The sequence below is a fragment of the Cricetulus griseus genome (assembly GCF_003668045.3).
Source record: "Cricetulus griseus strain 17A/GY chromosome 1 unlocalized genomic scaffold, alternate assembly CriGri-PICRH-1.0 chr1_0, whole genome shotgun sequence".
NCBI classification, from domain to species: Eukaryota; Metazoa; Chordata; class Mammalia; order Rodentia; family Cricetidae; genus Cricetulus; species Cricetulus griseus.
The window spans coordinates 85,706,935-85,727,045 of NW_023276806.1; the positions used below are offsets into that span (position 1 = coordinate 85,706,935).

Genomic DNA, 20,111 nt, shown 5'->3' on the forward strand with positions numbered 1-20,111 from the left:
GATTTGGCTTCTGTGGTCATATTGGTAGTTTTAGAAAGAAACAGAAGGAAACAAAATTCATGACATACCCAAGTGAAGGGAGGAAGCAGTCACTGAGTTCTTTAGGACCAAGTTTATTTGTTCACCTAAAACAACAAACTTCAACTTGATTTTCTTCTTCCCACAAAACGTTTATCTTTAAAATACAAACTCATTCTAATTCAATCCTCTGTATTTGGTGTACCTGTTATCAAGGAATATGAGTGGAAGGTGTATTATAAAGCAGGTCATAGTATCTTCATTGGTACAGATGGGGAGACTCAAGCACACTGAGAAAATTCTGGAGACTCCCTATGGCCAACTGAAAACCTATATCCTTTCCTAGACATGTATTTCCTAAGAGGGTGAGAACACATTTATAGTTTACATATTATACAAAGAACTAAAAAGCAAAATATTTCAGAAACATTAAATTGTCCTGAAACCACTACTGTGTATCTGTGTATCGGCATCAACAACTACACAGAACTGACTTGATACTGCCCATGTTTAATTATAGAGCTGAGGAAAAGACAGCTTCTACTATGATCAAGGAAATGTATTAATAAAAACAAGCATTTAAAACAAAATTCTGCCAGGCATTACTGGCACATGCCTTTAATCCCATCACTCCGGAGGCAGAGGAAGGCAGATCTCTGTGAGTTTGAAGCCAGCCTGGTCTACAGAGTGAGTTCCAGGACAGGCTCCAAAGGAATACAGAGAAACCTTGTCTTGAAAAACCAAAAACCAAACCAAACCAAACCAAAAAAACAACCAACCAAACAAAAAAGTTCTGCATAACACTTGCAACTGAGTGCAAATTCTTCCTATTTTTCATTTTTTTAACAGAGCCAAGAATTTCTGTAGTTCTAAATTATGAAAAAGACGGAATCAAAATGTCCTATGTATCATATCTCAAGGACTTCCCATGGCTGTGTCTTAAGCTCCAGTCCTCATAGAGACTATGTGAAAGTAAGCAGAGAAAAATGGAAAAAGGAAGCATTTGCATCAGGGGTTGAAATCCAGATTGTACAGCAAGGACCCAAGTCCTTCTCTTTAGTCCATTTACTATGGATTGCAGTGAGCTCTGTTGCTCGGCCTCTAGAGAAAGGCATTCTACACAGCATATGCTGCTTCCTCAGGAGGGAACACAAGCTGTTTTTTTCCATCATGGGTATCTGGTTCATCAAATAGGTCTATCATGGTTATTAAGTTTTGGATATGAAGTGTTTCCCCCATGTCTCGTCTATCTCGACCAGCAAGAGAAACACGACCATGACTCTTCTTCAAGCAGTTTATTCAGGAACCTTGTACATCAGTCCCCCCACCAAGCCCTTATAAGCAAGCTCATTACCCAATTAGCTTACACCACCTGGCCATCCCAGATAGGTCACAGCTGGAGGAGGCACACCAGATCCACTAAGCGCTTCCAAATAAGGCTTGTTTACAGCTAAGCTCAGTCTCGCTGGCATTCAGCCAGGCACCATCTTGGGGCTGTGGCTCCCCATACCCCCAAGGCTCAAATGTTTAAGTATTGGTTCCCCACTGGTGGCGTTACAGAGAGAGTTACTGGATTCTAAGGATTATAACTTTGTCAACGGGTTACATGAGTCCATAGCTGAATGGGTTGTCAGGAGGGAGGGAGCACATTAGGAGCAGGTGAGTGGAGTATATCTCAGTGGAGTATACCTCAGAAGACCTTAGCCCCTTCCTGCCCCTTGGCTCCTGACAGCCAATAGTGAGGTTTCCTAGGCCTTGCTCTCTTGCTGTGTTTTTACCTGCCATAGGTCTAAAAAAGCAGTGGGACCAGCTGACCATGGGCTAAATCTTCTCAAGCCATAGTCAAAAGCCTTTCCTCTGAAGTTATTTCAGGCCTTTTGTCACAACAACGCAAAGTCGCTAATAGAGTGGGCATATGATTTCCAAGGGAAAGGGCTGGGTCTGCTTACAGGTTTCAAAAGAGAACTAACACAAACTGATTTCTAATTGAAATATTTTCAGACAAGGCCTCACCATGTAGTTCACGGTGTCCCAGCACTTGCTTTGTAGTGCAGAATGGAGTTGAGATCCTCCTGCCAAGGCCTCCAGAGGACTAGATTAGAGGGTTGATATCAAATTTGGCACAAGAGAATCTTTAGCAGAAAATGTTGCCTTCAAATATGACATAGTCATTGCTTAGATTTCATAAAAGGGTCAAAAACACAACTTTGTAAGAACCACAATGATAAACACTGCTGAATGTTTATTTACTTCATCCCTGACATTTTTTGTGATTAGCTTTATTAACAGGACAATATGTTCATGCACTCATACCTTTTATAATAGATTTACTATTCACAATGTTTGATTCAAATCAACAAATATTCAGTTGAACACAATAGAAGAAATGAGATTTTCTTTCTATGTAATTGGCTAAATTATTCTGAGTAAAAGTTAATATTGGTATTTAAAAACCTCAATTTTCACAAGGCTTCTGTCAATTCAACCATAAGTCTCTTCCTCAGGCCACAGGACTGCCCATTAATCTTTCTTGACGGAGGGCAATTAATCTCTTGAACCACTTTTCTTCAGCTTCAGCTTTTTCAATAAATAACTACAGTAAAAGAAAGGAGAAGGAATGTTACTGTGCATCAGTAACTCGAAACTGGTGTTACACAACACAAATCACTGTGATAGACGACTCTCAGATCAGTAGTGTACACTGCTCAACCTTGAGGGCTATGTCACTGCTTAACCCACCCACTGTGAGTTAGCACTTAGCAGTAGTGGAGCAAAGGAACAACCTGAACATGGTTTTACTGACTGTCCATTTCACAACTTATGTCTGTGAGTTTATTTCTCACCATGTTTCTGAGGAACATCAATCACATTATTGTGTAAAGACAGTAAAGTATGGTTTTAGTGACAGCTCACAGCTGAAAAACCAGAGCTGAGCTAGCATTAGAACTTCTGCTGTTAGTTATAAAAAAGGAAAACCATTTTCCTTTTTTGACCATTTTTCTTAGGTACAGAATCGTTCCCGAAGTCAGGAAACATGTAGACAACATCAGACTCAAATATACATAAACAATCCTAAGGCCTGAGGTCAGCTGCCCATTTGTAGCAAAGAGAAGCCATGAACCCTTTCCTTCGTGTCTTCCTAGTGTCAGAACAAAGGAATGACTGCTTGGGTGACTCAGTGAACAGATTCATCAGGTTTAAGGGTCTCACATTTGGATGAGCTAGAGAATTGTCATCTTGGTACTTGATAGCCGTGGGGATGCTGTCAGGGTCTATTTCCTTTCCAATGCTGGGTGGGTCAGCAGCTACTGATGTTGGTCCTGATGCTGGAGTCACATGCTTCACTTCACTTGGTTCTACAGACTGAAAATGCAACACAGCAATCTAAGCATGATTCACATTTAGAAGTTGGGTTTCATAATATCTAATATTGAACAATAATTGCTGTAGTAAGTCTCCTCTAAGATGATGTTCATCTCAAAAGGTTCCACATTCCTGAATGAGGAAAAAATTGTTACTCAAAGAAACAAATACAAGTGTGGGGGGAACTGTTTTCATTTCCTATGATCAGAGTATTTTTCTTATGAAATCAGTGTTTAGTCTTATAATATTGAAACATACATGCATACACACATGCACACACATATACACATATCTGGTGTCTAAATTATAATAATAAAAATATTACAATATACCTCTAATATTTGGTTGGCCTCAGGTATAAAGAGAAATCCAAAAGTTATCCTTAAAATACATATCTATCCCTGCTAGCTATAATTTACATACCATACTATGGGTTTTAGCATATTTACAAGATTATACAACAGTAATCATAATCTATTTCAGAATATCTTCATTATTCCTTCCAACATTTCATGTATCTTAGCAATCATTCCTTATTTCTTCCAACCTCTTAATGACGGCTTTGTCTACTCTGGTTTTTTTGGACACTCTGTGGTTTTCTGTGGCTGGTTCTTTCATTGAGTCTAGTATTTTAAAGAATCATACATGTTATAGCATATCAGTACTTCATTTTTTTGTAGTTGCTAAAAAATATTCCATTGTATGGATCTGCACATTTTATCGATCTGTGCAACATCTATTGATGGACTCATAGATTATCTTTTAAGATTACTTAAATATTTTTTTTTTTCAAGACAGGGTTTTCCTGTGGCTTTGGAGGCTGTCCTGGAACTAGCTCTCTCGAACTCACAGATCCGCCTGCCTCTGCCTACTGAGTGCTGGGATTAAAGGCATGCGCCACCTCCGCCTGGCAAGATTACTTAAATATTCTGAAATAAAAGTTTTTTTTTTTTTTTAAAGAAACATCACTTTATGTAAGAAAAAACCTAAATTTGTTCCTTTTTTTTTTTTTTTTTGGCAAACTACATTCAGTGTTTTCTTGCAAACTACAGGCCATGGTGCCCACACATTGTTGTAAGTACTGGGAACACAAAGACTGATAAATCATTGATCAGTGTTGGAGGAACAAGTGGCAGGTGCTGACTCAGGTAAACTTCAATCTTGTCTGACAGAGGAGGTGGCCGGAGGAGTGACTGATTAGCAGTAAACTTATAGGGATTATATGAAATGAACTAGATAAGAATCTGAAATTAAACTTAAAATATAGTATAAAAGAAACAAATGGGAGGTCAATTCTCTTCTGTAGTCTTTTTCTATATCTACGAGTTCTATTGTTTTTCTATTTTCTTTGGACTTATATCTATTTCTTAATAGCCATTTTCTGAATGAAGTTCAAAACAAATATTACTATGAAAAATGTTCAGAAGATGAATCATGCATAAATTAATTAAGTTTTTCCTAGATTACTTTATCTTCAATTTGGATACCTATCAATTTAGCCATCTCATTAAACACTGTTTGGTAAGCCCCAGATACAAAGGGAGAATAAACTAGAAAAGGGCCATGTATTTTTGCTGGTGAGCTTTTTGTTGTTGACTGAATGAACAGATTATAAACACATATATGAAAATAAATACATAATGATTAATAATAGTACACCAGCAAAAAATAAATAAGAATGAAGGGGTTTGGAGAGGTGAGTCCAGTTTAAATCCGGTGCCTAGGAACAGTATCTTTTATTTAGGAGGTAAGATTGAAGACCTGAAAAATAAGAATAGCTAGACATGTGGAGAGGAAGGAAGAGAATGCTTTAGCCAGAGGGAGCAGTGTGCACAATCTGAAAGAAGAAAAATCAGAAGGGAGACCAGAACAATGTACAGTTAGACCATTGATCGCTACTTGCCAAGCCCAGCCACACCTCCACTGAGCACCAGTTCAGGAAACTGGTTTCAGGCAGAAGGGCCAGGAACTGGGAGAATCGTACTTTGCTTCACTCATCATAAGATACCCTTAAACGAATTGCTACAGGATACCGCTTCCTGAACCTTGAACCAATTGGTACAGGAGATCACTTCCTGAACATTACACCAGTAGCACAGATACTGAAATCAATAATTAATAAATGGGACCTCCTGAAACTGAGAAGCTTCTGTAAGGCAAAGGACACAGTCAACAGACAAAATGACAGCCCATGGATTGGGAAAAGATATTCACCAACCCCATATCTGACAGAGGGCTCATCTCCAAAATTTACAAATAACTCAAGAAGCTAGTCTCCAAAACACCAAACAATCCAATGAAAAAGTGGGGTACAGAACTAAATACAGAGTTCTCAATAGAGGAATCTAAAATAGCTGAAAGACACATAAGAAAGTGTTCAACATTCTTAGCCATCAGGGAAATGCAAATCAAAACAACTCTGAGATACCATCTTACACCTGTCAGAATGGCTAAAATCAAAAACACCAATGACAGCTTATGCTGGAGAGGATGTGGAGAAAGGGGAACACTCCTCCACTGCTGGTGGGAGTGCCAACTTGTACAGCCACTTTGGAAATCAGTATGGCGATTCCTCAGGAAAAGGGGAATCAGTCTACCTCAAGATCCAGCAATTCCACTCGTAGGCATATACCCAAAAGAAGCACATTCATATAACAAGGACATCTGTTTAATGATGATCATCGCAGCATTATTTGTAATAGCCAGAACCTGGAAGCAACCTAGATGCCCCTCAACTGAAGAATGGATAGAGAAAATGCAGTACATGTATACAATGGAGTATTACTCAGCAGAAAAAAACCAATGGAATCTTGAAATTCTCAGGCAAATGGATGGAACTAGAAGAAAACATCCTGAGTGAGGTAACCCAGTCACAAAAAGACAAACCTGGTATGTACTCACTCACATATGGATTTTAGACATAGAACAAAGAAGTAGCAGCCTACAATCCACACTGCTAGAGAAGCTAGTAAACAAGAAGGACCCTAAGAGAGACATACATGGTCCCCTGGAGAAGGGGAAAAGGACAAGATCTCCTGAGCAATTGGGAGCATGTGGGGAGGGGAGAGGGAGTTTGAAGAAAGAGAAGGGGTGAGTAAGACAGGATGGGGCTGGGAGGTTGAGTTGGGGAAGAACAGAAGAGAGCAAGATAAGAGATAATATATTAGAGGGAGACATTATAGGTTTACAGAGAAATCAGGCACTAGGAAAATGTCTGGAGAGCTACAAAGACGACACCAACTAACAATCTAAGCAACAGAGGAGAGGCTACCTTAAATGTCCTCCCCTGATAATGAGATTGATGACTAATTCATATGTCATCCAATAGCTTTCATCCAGCAGCTGGTGGAAGTAGAAACAGACACCCACAGCTAAACCTTCAACTGAACTGAAATCCAGTTGCAGAGGAGGAGGACTGATGAGCAAAGGGGTCCACACCAGGCTGGTGAAACCCACAGAAACAGCTGATCTGAATAATGGAGAGCTCTTGGTCCCCAAGAGCTGGGAAACCATCATGGGACTGATCCAGACCCCCTGAATGTGGGTGTCAGTGAGGAGACTTCAGAAATTTATGGGGCCCCTTGTAGTAGATCAGTACTTATCCCTAGCATAGGAATGGATTTTGGGAGCCCATCCCACATGGAGGGATACTCCCTGAGCCTAGACACAAGGGGGCTGGCCTAGGCCCTATCTCAAAGATAGATTTTGAAGACCCCCTATGGAAGGCCTCACCCTCTCTGGGGAACAGAAAGGGTATGGGATAGGTAGGTTGTCAGTTGGGGGGGGGCAGGAGAGGAGGGGAGGGAGAGGGAACTGGGATTGACATGTAAAATAATCTTCTTTCTAATTAAAAAAAAATCTAGAAAAAAAAAAAAGATGTTCACTCCTGTGCTACCTAACGTTAGATACCCGAAACTGCTCCATTGATCTTGTCAAGTTCTATAGTTGTTTTAGTAGAAGGGAAAGTCCTTATATGGTGGTCAGTAGCTAGTTCCTACATGCATGTGAATGCATGTTAAAGCTAAAGTGCAACACTAGATGCTGTTCCTCAGTTACTATCAATGCTGTTTCTTGATACAGGGTCTCTGACTGCCCTGGTGCACAACAAACAGGCTAGGTCTGTGACGGAAGGGACCCTACCTGTCTCTGCCTCCCCAGTGCTAGGATTACAAGCACACCATCACACTTTTACATGAGGTTCTGGAGATGGAACCCAGGTCCTCATACTTACATGACAAGCACCTGATATACTCAATCATCCCTTCATCCAAGATGAGCTAATGCATAATGGTAAGATTCACTCATTGTTTTAGCATTTTATTTGATTCAAGCATGAATTCATTTTCATTCTAAAGGAAGCTGGTCTGTATGCATAGAAGACTTTTACTCTTTTATAAACAAAATGTCCCTGAAAGCTATATTTCTGGGAAGTCATCAAATAAGAGCAGAAATTGTTACAAACTAGAGAAATCTATGCCACAAACTGTTCCCAAATGAATGTATGCTTATCAACATTAAACCAAATAGTTAATGATTTTCATGTGAACCACAGCATTAACACACACATATATATGCATGAAAGAGAAATGGTTATTAAATTTTATTTGGCAGTTTTCTTATGTTTTGGAGCCAATATCCCCCTCCCATGCTATCCAGATTTCAAACATTTATATATCTCTGATCTACTGGGCCTAGAAGGTCATGGCCCTAGAAATGAAGTTAATGATACACATTTATGAAATTTCATTAAAGGCAAGCCCAATATTCTGCATGGGGAATATAATAAGACTCAGTTCATCAATTTTTGGTAGTCCATATATCCTCATAAAGACTACCTGTCTTTGTTCCCCATCATGCTCCCACAGTACTTAGGCAGGAGATGCTGACCACATGTTGAACTGCCTTGAAAAGATATGGAGAAGCTGTGGATTCTCTCTCTTCAGAGGTAACATTCTTATTATAGAGGCCAATTAGTCTCATTCTGTTTTTTTCCTATGTGTGCTACCCATTGTGTGTGTGTGTGTGTTCCAGTGTGTGTGTGTGTTCCAGTGTGTGTGTATGGGCATACATGCATGGAGGCTGGGGGAGGATGCAGAGTCTTGCTCTATCACTCTATGCCTCTGCAGGCATAGATTGAGACAGGGCCTCTCACTGAATCTGGAGCTAGGCTGGCTGCCAGGAGGACCCAGTGACCCTCCTATTTCCCACAGCACACATGTGGGCACAACTGGCTTTTTTTCCTCTCTGTGTGCTGGGATCTAAACACTTATCTTCATGCTTGCAAGAGTTCTTGCGCTCTAAGCCCCAACATTAAAAAAAAAAAAAGCATAAATATACATGTAAATTAAAACTATCAAAAGTTAGGATTGGAGCATGGGAGTTGTAGAATTGTTGAACGTGGTTATAAAATCAGTAGCTGCGCCTTAATTAAGTGGCAGAAACTATAAGAGAAAATTGTGGCTTAACAGTAAAAAAAAACACCTAAGAGCTGACTTTGTGCAATTCTGCCACCTGGTGGTATAATTTCAAAATACTTTCCTAATCTTCCAAATTAAAACAAATGCCCATGTTATTTACTTTCCTTTTGAACACTGGAGGATTATCTGTCAAAGTTTGAGAACAAGTTTATGTGGGACAATATCCTGAAAACAAGTTATATCTTGGCCTCTAAAGTTAATTATTTATCAAGGATCTATCACATTCCCTAAGTACTTGGTTAAGGTTTCAGAGTTGAACTAGGTTAATAAATATGTTTTGTAGGATGGCCATGTCTTGAATGTTATTGCTAAGAAGCAGTTTCCTCCTGGTGCCATTTCTCTAGCTTAATTAGTGGATTTAACTCCTAAGGAAATTGACACTAGCTGAGAGTGGTGCTAGCATGGACAGCCTTTTTTAGAGGCAAACTTTGTAAGAGCACAAACTGTCCAAAGAGACAGATGTAGAAACGTGGGCCCTGGGTGATTTAGTCCCCAAGAGAGTTAATCTTTGCTATGCAGCAAGGATAGCCCATCACGTCTCCCCAGGACCTGGATGAAATAGTACTCAGGATAATTTACTTCTCTTTGCTAAGTAATCTCCTCATAAATAATTCATCTTCTTAGGCATCCTGAGTCCTGGCCTTCTACTGCAGACTCAGACATTTCAGACTAGAAAGCAATGCCACTTTCTAAGCTAATAAATTGTCCCTCATTTTATGTTTCAGTGGAGTATAAATTTATTCTTGTTAGCCCCTCACTGCTCCTCTGAGCATCTCGGAGTGTAGTTCCTAATAACAGTCATGTGCTGGATGGCTACGACTCTACCGTGTATTCAAGGGGGAATGACATCTCCTGAGGCTCCAGCATATTCTCTGTTGATACTAATTTTTTTTTTTAGATTTACTTTCTTTAAGGAAAAGAAAAACATGAATTAAAAGTAAATGCAAAGGAAAACCATATAGGAAAGTGTCAAAGGCCAAACCCAGTCTACAGACTCTAGATGAGTGTTTTTACAGGAAAACTTGCTCATTGATTGTAAGAACATCCAGTAAGAACTGAGAATTAAGAATGAACTTCAGAAAATAAATACAAGGCCAAATCCTCAAATAAATACTTTCCTTTAGGCAAATGTCTTTATACTATGCAAGATTAAGATATTAAATAGAATGTACATATACACATATGAATGCCCATTTCATAGCTATGCCTTCCAGGAGTTGTGATGATACACTTCTCAAAGTTCAAATGCAGGCTATGGGTTATCCAAGGGTATCTAGTCCTGTGCTTGACTTACATCATCCACTCAACTCATGTCTTTGCATGTTCTATCTTTAAAAATATCTGGTAAAGTTTAAGATCTCTCTTAACACCAGGAATGCTATAGGAAACAACCTGATAATTTTGATATATCAGGTTAATAAACATGAAAAAGATTTTGTGTAAAAGACAGAAAGCTCCTTGTACTTTTGGGCATAATTTTGGAGGATAGCTTTTGAAACATTAAATAAGGCAAATTTGAACAAGTAATTTCATCTTATTAAGAACATGTAACATTCTAAAACATGACTTAGAAATCTGATATCAAAAAATAAATGATTATTACATCTATCATTATTATGTTATATAGTCTTATTACATTTGCACTTTAGAAGTGTAATGTAGTAGAAGACTTTAAATGGAAACTACAGCAACTACTTCACTATATAACTGCTACAAAAAGACACATGTATTTCTTATAACATCTTTTCCCACTAAAGGAATGCAAGTTCTTAAGAGAAGTATTATTAAGTGAAAAAATAAGTGAAAAATTCAACAGAAATTAAATGCATTCAAAACTGAATTACTGAAATTACTAAATTACTGAAGTTGAATAAATGACACACATCTAGGCAAAGACCAGAGATAGATTCTTCTATTTGAGTAATAGTTTTATCATTTAAAGTCATTTTCCAATATCTGTCTAGGAATAACAATTCAAAAAGAGCACACAGAGATTTGTAAAAAAACAAAACAAGCCAGGTGTTGGTGGTGCACACCTTTAATCCCAGCACTTGGGAGGCAGAGGCAGGCAAATCTCTGTGAGTTCGAGGCCAGCCTGGTCTCCAGAGCGAGTGCCAAGATAGGCTCCAAAGCTACACAGAGAAACCCTGTCTCGAAAAAAAAAAAGTAAAAAAACAAAACAAAACAAAACAAAACAACAACATAACAAACACAGGGCAGTGTTGCTACATGCCTTTTATCCCAGCACTTGGGATGCAGAGACAGGTGGATCTCTATGAGTTGGAGGCCAGCCAGGACAGGCTCTAAAGCTACAGAGAAACCCTGTCTTGAACACCGTCCCCCAAATTCCCTCTCCAAAAAATCCCAAAACCCCATCAAATAAACCTGTCTATATTAATGAAATGGATGTTACAGTTACAGAATCACAGTGATATTTTAGTTGTTTTGATAAACTTTAAAATAAAAATGGTGCCAGATCCATGTTTACAGTATTTTATATAGAGAGGGTTGGGCTGATTCTCTATAACTCCTTCTCTCACCAGCGTGACTAACATTTGTAAATGGGGTTCTCATTGGTCTAAATAATAAAAACCTAGAGTCAGATACAGAAGAAAATGCTGAGAGAGTGGAGAGAAGGGGTAAGCCAAAGCCACCTTTACCTCATTAGTTTCCCAGCAGAAAAGAGAGTGAGTTCCTGTTTCTTCCCACTTTCATACTCTCTCTGCCCAGTCATCTCACTTCCTGTTTCCTCCCAGCCATCTCACTTCTGTTCTGTACAGACCTCTATGGTTAGCGAGTAGCAAGCTCCATCCTCTGATCTTTAGAGAAGCTTTATTTGGACAAGAAGATATCACCACAGACATTTTTTCCCTAATTCATATGCCCACTGGAGGAAGCACTCATATCTAAGAAATTAATTAATAAAGTGTCTCTTCAGTGGGAACCCAAAGGCTTACTCATTATGACCATGTAAAAACTTACTTTTTTAACTTCTTTACTTGATCTGAATGTCTGTTGAATAAAAGAATCACTTTCGATGGCTTCAATTTCTTTCACTCTTTTTACTTGTTCCACCAGGGTAGCTTGGTCTGAAAAAGAACAGTGTTAGTGAACTTTGGTACAAGCTTGTTCATTATACCCATGCCTGGTTCTTTCTTTTAACTGGATGTAAATGAAATACATTAAGTTAAGCTACAGAAAGTATTTTCCCCTTGAATTTCAAAAATAAAATATAACTAGAAACTAAGGCTCTCATCTAAAATCTAAAATATACTGAGGAGGTATTACTATTAGGATTTTTGGTAATCTAAGCAATTTTGTGGGAAGGCCTTTCCCTCTACTTTATTTTAACATTTTATTATGAAAATACACAAAAAGGCATGAAAGGACAATAAATCCACCCAAAACCATCATCCAATTTTTATAATCACCAACATTTTGTTATTGCTAGTCTACTGACTCTCATTCTCAATATATTTTGGGATGGAGACCTAGAATATGTAGAAACAAATCCAAGAGGGCATAGTGTGCAAAAACAAACTCCAGACCATGTACTGTTTCCCCTAAATATTTTAATGGTCACCTCTAACAGATTAAGGCTTGACACCAATAATAATAATGTTATCATAATACTGTTTTTCAGGCCTCAAATTACCAGTAATTAAATATAACTTGCATGTTCCACATATAATTTTCACTGGTTTAAAAGATGACTACCTGCAGTAGACTTGCTTGAACAAGATACAAACAAGGATCCACATTACACTTGCTTGGTGGTAGGGATTTTCAGGCTCTGTCCACAGAGCCTACCACCCCGCCCTTTCATTGTTAATTATTTATTGAAGAAAGTGAATTACTTATGTCATATTTCTCTGCCTTCTGGATCTGGCTGGACTTAACCTCATGATGCTATCCAACATGGTCTTCTATCACCCATTGTTTGTGCAGAACAGCACCGAGACTTGACTCCATTCCCGCTCAACTAATTTTGATCAAAAACATATTATTTGACATTTAGAGAGATGTCTCAGGGCTAAAAGTCATTGTTGTTCTTGCAAATGTCCTGGGTTCAGGTCTAAGTACCAACAAACACCTATAACACCAGTTCCCGGAGCTCTGAGGTACTCTTCTGGCTCTTGCCTGCACCAGACACACATGTGGTGCACACACACATGCAGGCACTTACACATACACATAACAATCAAAATAAATAAATAAACCTTCAAAACTTATAATTGGCCCTGTTGTGTAATTTTGGTTACATTAAATCAGGAAGCCCTCTGACAGCCTGTTTAGATGTTCAGACTGATCAATGGGTCCAAGGTAATGAGTCAATCTGACCTTTCATTATAAAGTTCTTATTCATCAATCTTTCAATTAATACTTTTAGTAACATTAATGTTTGCTTCTTAAATCAATTATTTCATTAGAGGCTATAAAATAGTAAATTTTTCTTGTATTCACTAGTTCTGATTGTTTTACATTGGGGAACAGTCTCTCATTAGCTGTTGGTGACTGAAATACAGCCTCTATTGTGGGATCAAAAAAGTACTTCCTCTCTAACACATATGTGTACCATGGCATGTATGTGGAGGCCAGAGTACAACTGCTGGAAATTGGTTCTCTCCTTCCACTGTGGGATTGAGAGACTGGAATTGGTCACCAGGTTTGTGTGTTAATCACTTTTATCCACTGAGCCATTTCACTGGCCTTAATTAGTATTTTTGGTTTAAAGGTGACCAAAGATGCCATTATTAACTTACAATACTATGCAAATAGTTTTAATACATGGTAAGTACTTTCTTATTTTGATGCTCAAATTGCTTCAACTCTGGGTATCTTGCCCTAGTAGTTGGAGAGTTATCTTATACAGTTCTTGTCCCTCAACTGAAACTATCCACTTTGCTACGAAGTCCAGACTCCTTCCAGCAGGAGAAGACAGCAGAGTCAATGATCTGGGCATTTGGCATGTTTGCCATTGCCGAATTGCCATTGCTTTTCAGTCTTTTTAATATGCCGGGAAGAAAAGATATCCTAAGCGAGAAATTCCAATATGAATCCATGCTACTATAAATTAAATTAGCAATTGTGATTTAAGTGATTTTATACCCAAGCATCTCTCATATGCTAAAATCTTCAATATTAACAATACTGTCAAAAGTACTCACTCTCCTCTGAAGTATGCATTAGATTAAAAAATAAAATGGCAACAATTACTATAAATCACAAGGGGTATTAATGCATCTTTGACCCCTTGGATTGCATATCAAATATTCTGCACATCACATATTTACAATTCATAACAATAGCAAAATTTACAGTTATGAAGTAGCAACGAAATAGGTTGGGGGTCACCACAACATGAGGAACCATAGAAAAGGGTTACAGCCTTAGGAAGGTTGAGAACCACTACTCTAAAGTCACTTGAAATAATTCTCTATTTAATTAAGCTACAAATTTGATAGGGTTATTTATCTTCTTAACTTTATTTTTGATTTTTAGGTCTCGCTTTTTGACTAACATCTGTTTTTATATGGTGATGGAGTTCTAGGTTAAAATTCAAAACATGACCATTCAGAGACTTAGATTGCTTTTCATACCCCAGGCCCTGAGTTCTTCCTCTATTCCAAAGATAATTGTTTTTATTAGGTTTGGATTTAGCTTCCACTGTTTATAAAACTACAAGCATTTATTTATTTATATCTCTTCTTACTGTGTGACACTAGACACTAGCATACTACATTCCTCTTGACTTCTGATATCTTCAGTACAACTCACTACAGCTTAGAGTTTTCTTTACCCTATTTTACAGCTATACAGTTATCATCTATCTTATACTTTCATGGTGATGATTTTATGAATGCTCATTAGACAACTGACTTATAGTTTTCTTTCATAGCTAGCATAATAGTAAGAAGCAACCTTCAGGTGTCAAGTCTTACTTATTTTTGTGTTTTTCTTTGACATAGTGTTAGCAAGACAAAAATTACATGCTTGCCATAGAAACTTTCTCTTGACAGTGGTACCAACACACAGCTGAACCAGAAGCTATTGCATCCTCAGTTAAGGCAGCTCAACTTTTTGGGATTTAGACTTTACAGATAATGGCTGAGCTTAATTAGGTGATCTGTATGAAAGCAGCTTTTGCATTCCAGCAGCCCTTGCTTGAATGTTCAGATGCTGTTACAGAGAGAAACATAAGGAATACCAAAGGAAGAGTCCATAAAAATTGATATTGTTTTAAAAACCTTTGTCTCAACTTTCAGCCAATCACAGATTATAGTTGTGTAGTCCTGTGCAAGCATCCATTTACTCAAGGGGAAGACCATCCTCCCACCTGAGCCCAGGCTCCTTGCTGAGAAGTCATGTGTGGAATGCTTGGAAGCAACAGCATCTGCAGCTAACTTACCATTTTTGGAGGAACACATTTCCCTGTATAAATTCACACACTGTCAAAATGTTACAAACAGCAAATAGCTCCCTTGCTTTAGTATAAAAGGTTTTCTATATTTTAATTATGTGATGTACTGAGCATATGAAATGAGAGATTCTTTGTCTAGCTAATGTATTAATATTAATGCATCCCATACTAATGTGTAATTTTTAAGATTCCATGCATAGGAAGAAAGCTATATCACAGAAAAATAACAAAAAATGGATACCATCTTTAATGTTTTCCCGAAAACAACATTTTTTTTGAATGCAGGATTTACCAGGATTATTTACTATCACAAATCCTCAACAAGAAGCCCTTATTTCTGACTTCAGGATGATGTCTCCCATGTATCAGCTGCTGGGTCTCCTGGATTTTTTCCTCTAACTGTCTAACATATTCTCTCATTTGGATTTGCAAAGCACATCATTAGTATTAAATGTCAGAGGTGAAGCGAGAAACAATACTGATCTCTAAAGCTTGTAGTGTTTGTAGCTTTAAATTTGGAAATACAACCAGTGCATAATACAAATAAATGTGGTATCACAGAACCCAGCCAAAGGGCCAGTATGCTTATTAAAATAGCACTGTAGAAATTACAAAAGAGAGAAAAAAGATTAGAGAAAATGGAACATTATCCTTGTCCTTTAAGAAAAAAAAAATCACCTCGGGACTAACAAGGTGACAGGGCAGAGAGGAGAAAGCCAGCTTGCCTGATTTACAACGTGAAAACAAACGACACAGCTTTCATCTTATAATGCTGAACCTAAACTCAGCAACAATGATACTTAAATTAAAAATTGGAAGATGCCTGGGAGATGTAAAATTTCTGCTCCATAATAATAGCTCAGCTCTATATTATCTGAAAACAATAACCATAAATATATTAAATTGTTCCTTATTCAAAATTCTAGTATCAATGTCTACAAATGCAAGTATTGAGCATAACCTTGCCATTTTAGGAAGCAAAATGAAACACACCAATAGCATATACCATACCATTTTAGTTCAGGTTCTTTGTTACATGCTATTAAAAAAATTCTGTGTCAATTTAAAATTAACAAAATATGACTTAAATGAGTTACTTCTTTCATGTTTACATGAATGTGTATAAAGTATCATATCAGCCAAAAAGAAAAAAACAAAAATTACTGATGTCTCACTTCATGGTACAGACCTGTAATCCTAACTACTTGGGGAGATTAGTTAGCGTCATTGTGAGTTCAAAGCTTGACTGGGCTGTGCAGTGAGTGTAAGGCCAGCTTGAGTAACATAGTGAGCCCCTGACTCAGATCAAAAGGAAGGCTAGGAGAGGAAGGTCAGTAGGTATAGCTTAGGGACAGAGTTCTGCCCTCCTTGAATTCAGTTGTCAGCATGTAAGAAAAAAGTTACCAGAAGAATAAAAATAAAGCATGTTTAAAAACCTTAGCACGGGGAACAGGAAGGATACGCAGCCATTAGCACTTAGTGACTTCTACAAGTATGTGATTGGTAAGTAAAATGACTACCTTGTTGATTAGATGTCACAGAAGAGATATAAACACACACACAAATCAGAAAGTCATTTGGAGACAAAAATATCAGTATTAACTAATTTTGTAGAAAGTAATTTTGGCTGGTGTGGCAGTGCACAACTTTAATCCCGGCACTCGGGAGGTAAAGGCAGGTGGATCTTGAGTTTGAGGCCAGCCTGGTCTACAGAGTTAATTCCTGGACAGCTAGGGAGAGAGACTCTGTCTAAAACAAACAAACAAGTAAACAAACAAAGTAATTTTGATCTTTTTGTGATAAAGTTTTTACAGTTTATTAAAAAATAAGCTCTCATACTTGAAATTATTAATGATTTCATGGTATAACAGCATTTACAAAGTTTTCTTTTAGAATATCAACAATTATTATTTACAAATTTAAACTGTGAAGCAGAGAAGTCTAATGAAAAATTTCATTTCATTTGAAAATACAAAATTTTAGTCTCTATTTTTGATTGCAAGTGTAAACAGGGGTGGGGAGTTTGCCTCCAGTAATAGCAGTACCAAGCTTGGAACAGCAGATGGCACTATTGCCCAAGATGTCATATTGGGATAAGGCCAACTGGCATTTCAACGATATCTTAAAGACATGCAAAAAGCACATCTTCAACTGGTTCCTTCCAGTTATTAATATTTTATGAACCTATCCAAAGTTAAAATGTGTTTTATGTTAACAAAGAATTTGGGTCAGTTGGTCTAGGTTATTGAGTTATTTGATATGATATTGTTCCAGGAAAAAATATTTATATACTAACAGTACTGCTACAAATCTATGAATAATACAAATGATTACCCTATTTTCAGATTAAATTGACTGAGATATTAAACAAGAATAGAAAACATTCATGAACACACAGTTTTAATTAAAACAACAATGTCTGTACTATAAAGAATTTCCAAGTGCTTTACAAGAATAAAAAAAAAAAACATACTTGAATAGTAAAGTTTGTTAATAAAACTTACAGGCAAATGAAATTAGAATTTTAAAATTATTAAGCTAATTTCTTATGAAAATAAAATTTAACAAACACAGTTATTGCTATCCTTTTTAAAAAATTTATCTTGTTGCTTTATGTAAACTATTATAAAAAGTTGCAAAAAAAATCAGACACCATAATTAACCAGAACCAAAGACTATACAATGCAGTGAAATTCTGTACAATTATAATAGCTATTTGGAATGGAAACTGGTAAGCTTCACACTGGATTTTATACTTTCACCATTTCACATATTTTTATGTGCTTATCTATTACCAAACCAATATATCTTCAATGTCTCTTTTAAAAAGCATTACTAGAAACCGATCCAATCTTAATATTTAAAGACTATTTATAGAACATATTCCTGGAAACAAATCTCCAGAAATTATGTCTACAAAGAACTTGAAAAATCAGGAAACTCTTTTAGGTAGAAAAGGCCTTGTTCAGGTTTCTGGAAGCCGACACTGTGAACAGAGTCCTATGGAAAGCAGAGGACCCTCACGTGTTTTCACAAGCAGTCCTTGCACGGGGCCCAGCACAAGCCCACCTCATATCAAACTGTTAACTACAGTGGGTTAAATAAATAACTTCAGTATGACTATACTAGCAAAGACAAATTTCAGTTAAACTTTATAATAGCAGGTGACTGGGGCAGCAGGCCACCACATTTTATAAAAACAAAATCTTCCCTCAGCTCCTCTCACCTAGGAAGTTTTCATGTGTGTGTATTCCCCCGTCATTTAAGGCCATGTCTAATGACTGTGTTGTGATGATGCCATCTCTTGCCACTGGCATATGCTGCCTTACACTGATCACAATCTCTGTGTGAGTGGCAGCTCTGTCTGCCCAGTTAGGAGTCAAAATACCTCTGTATTACCTTCAGAGCTTAGTGGAAGGTGCATAGTGTGTAATGAACAATTAGTATACATTTGTCAAAAATTAAAGGCATTAAAAACATCAAAAATTAAATCTTGGGTAAGTGACAAATTACAAGTTTTAACCAAAAAATTCAATGTTTTTAACTGTTTAAGCATTTTGTGTACTGGTATTTTGCCTGCATGTATGTCTGTGCACATGAATGAATGGGTGGGTCCATGGAGTCCAGAAGGAGCATTGGATGCCCTGGAGCTGGAGTTACAGAGGATTGTTGCCTCTGTGTGGATGCTGGGAATTGAACTGGTCCTCTTGAAGACAATCAGTGCTTTTAACCACTGAGCCATCTCTTCAGCAACTTAAGAGATATTTTTAGGAGTTATGGGTTTAGACTGCCTGGGTTAAACTTTCTCAGTCACTTACAAGCTGTTGTAGCCTTGGGCAAATGGTGCACGCTGTGCAGGCCTCAGCTCTCTTGTGGTATGGGGATGGTAACAGGGCTATACATATCTTAGGAAGAGAGATTCCACCCCCTCTTCTTTCCTGTCAAGGACCTCAGCACATTCAACACACCAACCATTGTTCTGCATACCTGGATTTAGAAACTGAATGTTCCTCTCAGAGAGAGACAAATAAAAAACAAGTAAAGTAAGGTGCCTCATGATACTATGGAAAATGAGCAGAATGGGGGGTCAGAAGGAGCTAGGGGAGCTATGTTAGATGGGGGAACCAGGGAAGAACATCCTGACATTTCAGCAGAGAAAATTGACATGAAAAAGTGATACACCTGTGCTCAGTGCAAGGTTTGTAGATTGTTAAATGCACTCAGTAGATGAGTGCTAATATAGTAATATGCTCAGTGCCATTCAGCTATAGTACTAAACATGCTGAAGTCACTAGCCTGCTTTGAACCCAACCAGGCTGTAACTGGCTTTGGTTCACTCACCCTGTGATGTGCACTTGTGGTGGGGCAGGCAAGACTTTGAGAAAGAACAGAGAATAAAAGCACTAGAGGGCAGTCCTGCTCACATCTCCAAGAAGGTACACAAGTTTTATCTGTCCTGGCCACACAGTGAACCAGGGCAGTGGGGTCAATGGGGAGGCTACTCCATTGTCACAGCTGCCTGGATGCAGTGCTTTGAGATAGAAGGGGTTTTGCCATTTCCTATGGCATAATCTACCTCAAGTGGTTGAATCTATGTTTAAAGAAAATCTGTTGTAGTCTAATGCACAAAACCTTTGCTCCAGATATTATTTGTGATGCCTTTCTAGTGGGAGACATGATAGAGCCTACGTTTTCATTTAAATGGCCACATGTACTATTCTGGCAGCAATGGGAGGCTAGATTTAAGGCACTTTGGGCTAACTACTTCACACATCATCTTATTTACCCATCGTAACTGCTGGGGTAACGTTACTATTCTCACTGCAAGATGA

The 20,111-nt window shown here is 37.8% G+C and overlaps 1 protein-coding gene across 1 annotated transcript in view; it reads right to left on the bottom strand.

Moving 5' to 3' along the window:
- Positions 1–2,224: 2,224 nt before the first annotated feature.
- Positions 2,225–20,111, bottom strand: part of Rsrc1 (arginine and serine rich coiled-coil 1) — a 348,477-nt gene continuing 330,590 nt past the window's right edge. Inside the window, exons 8-10 of the mRNA XM_035451720.1 lie at positions 11,841–11,947; positions 3,229–3,381; positions 2,225–2,611 (exon numbers count right to left, since the gene is read on the bottom strand). Coding sequence (XP_035307611.1) covers positions 2,519–2,611; positions 3,229–3,381; positions 11,841–11,947 — 353 coding nt within the window. The 3' untranslated portion in view covers positions 2,225–2,518. The remainder of the gene's footprint in view (positions 2,612–3,228; positions 3,382–11,840; positions 11,948–20,111) is intronic.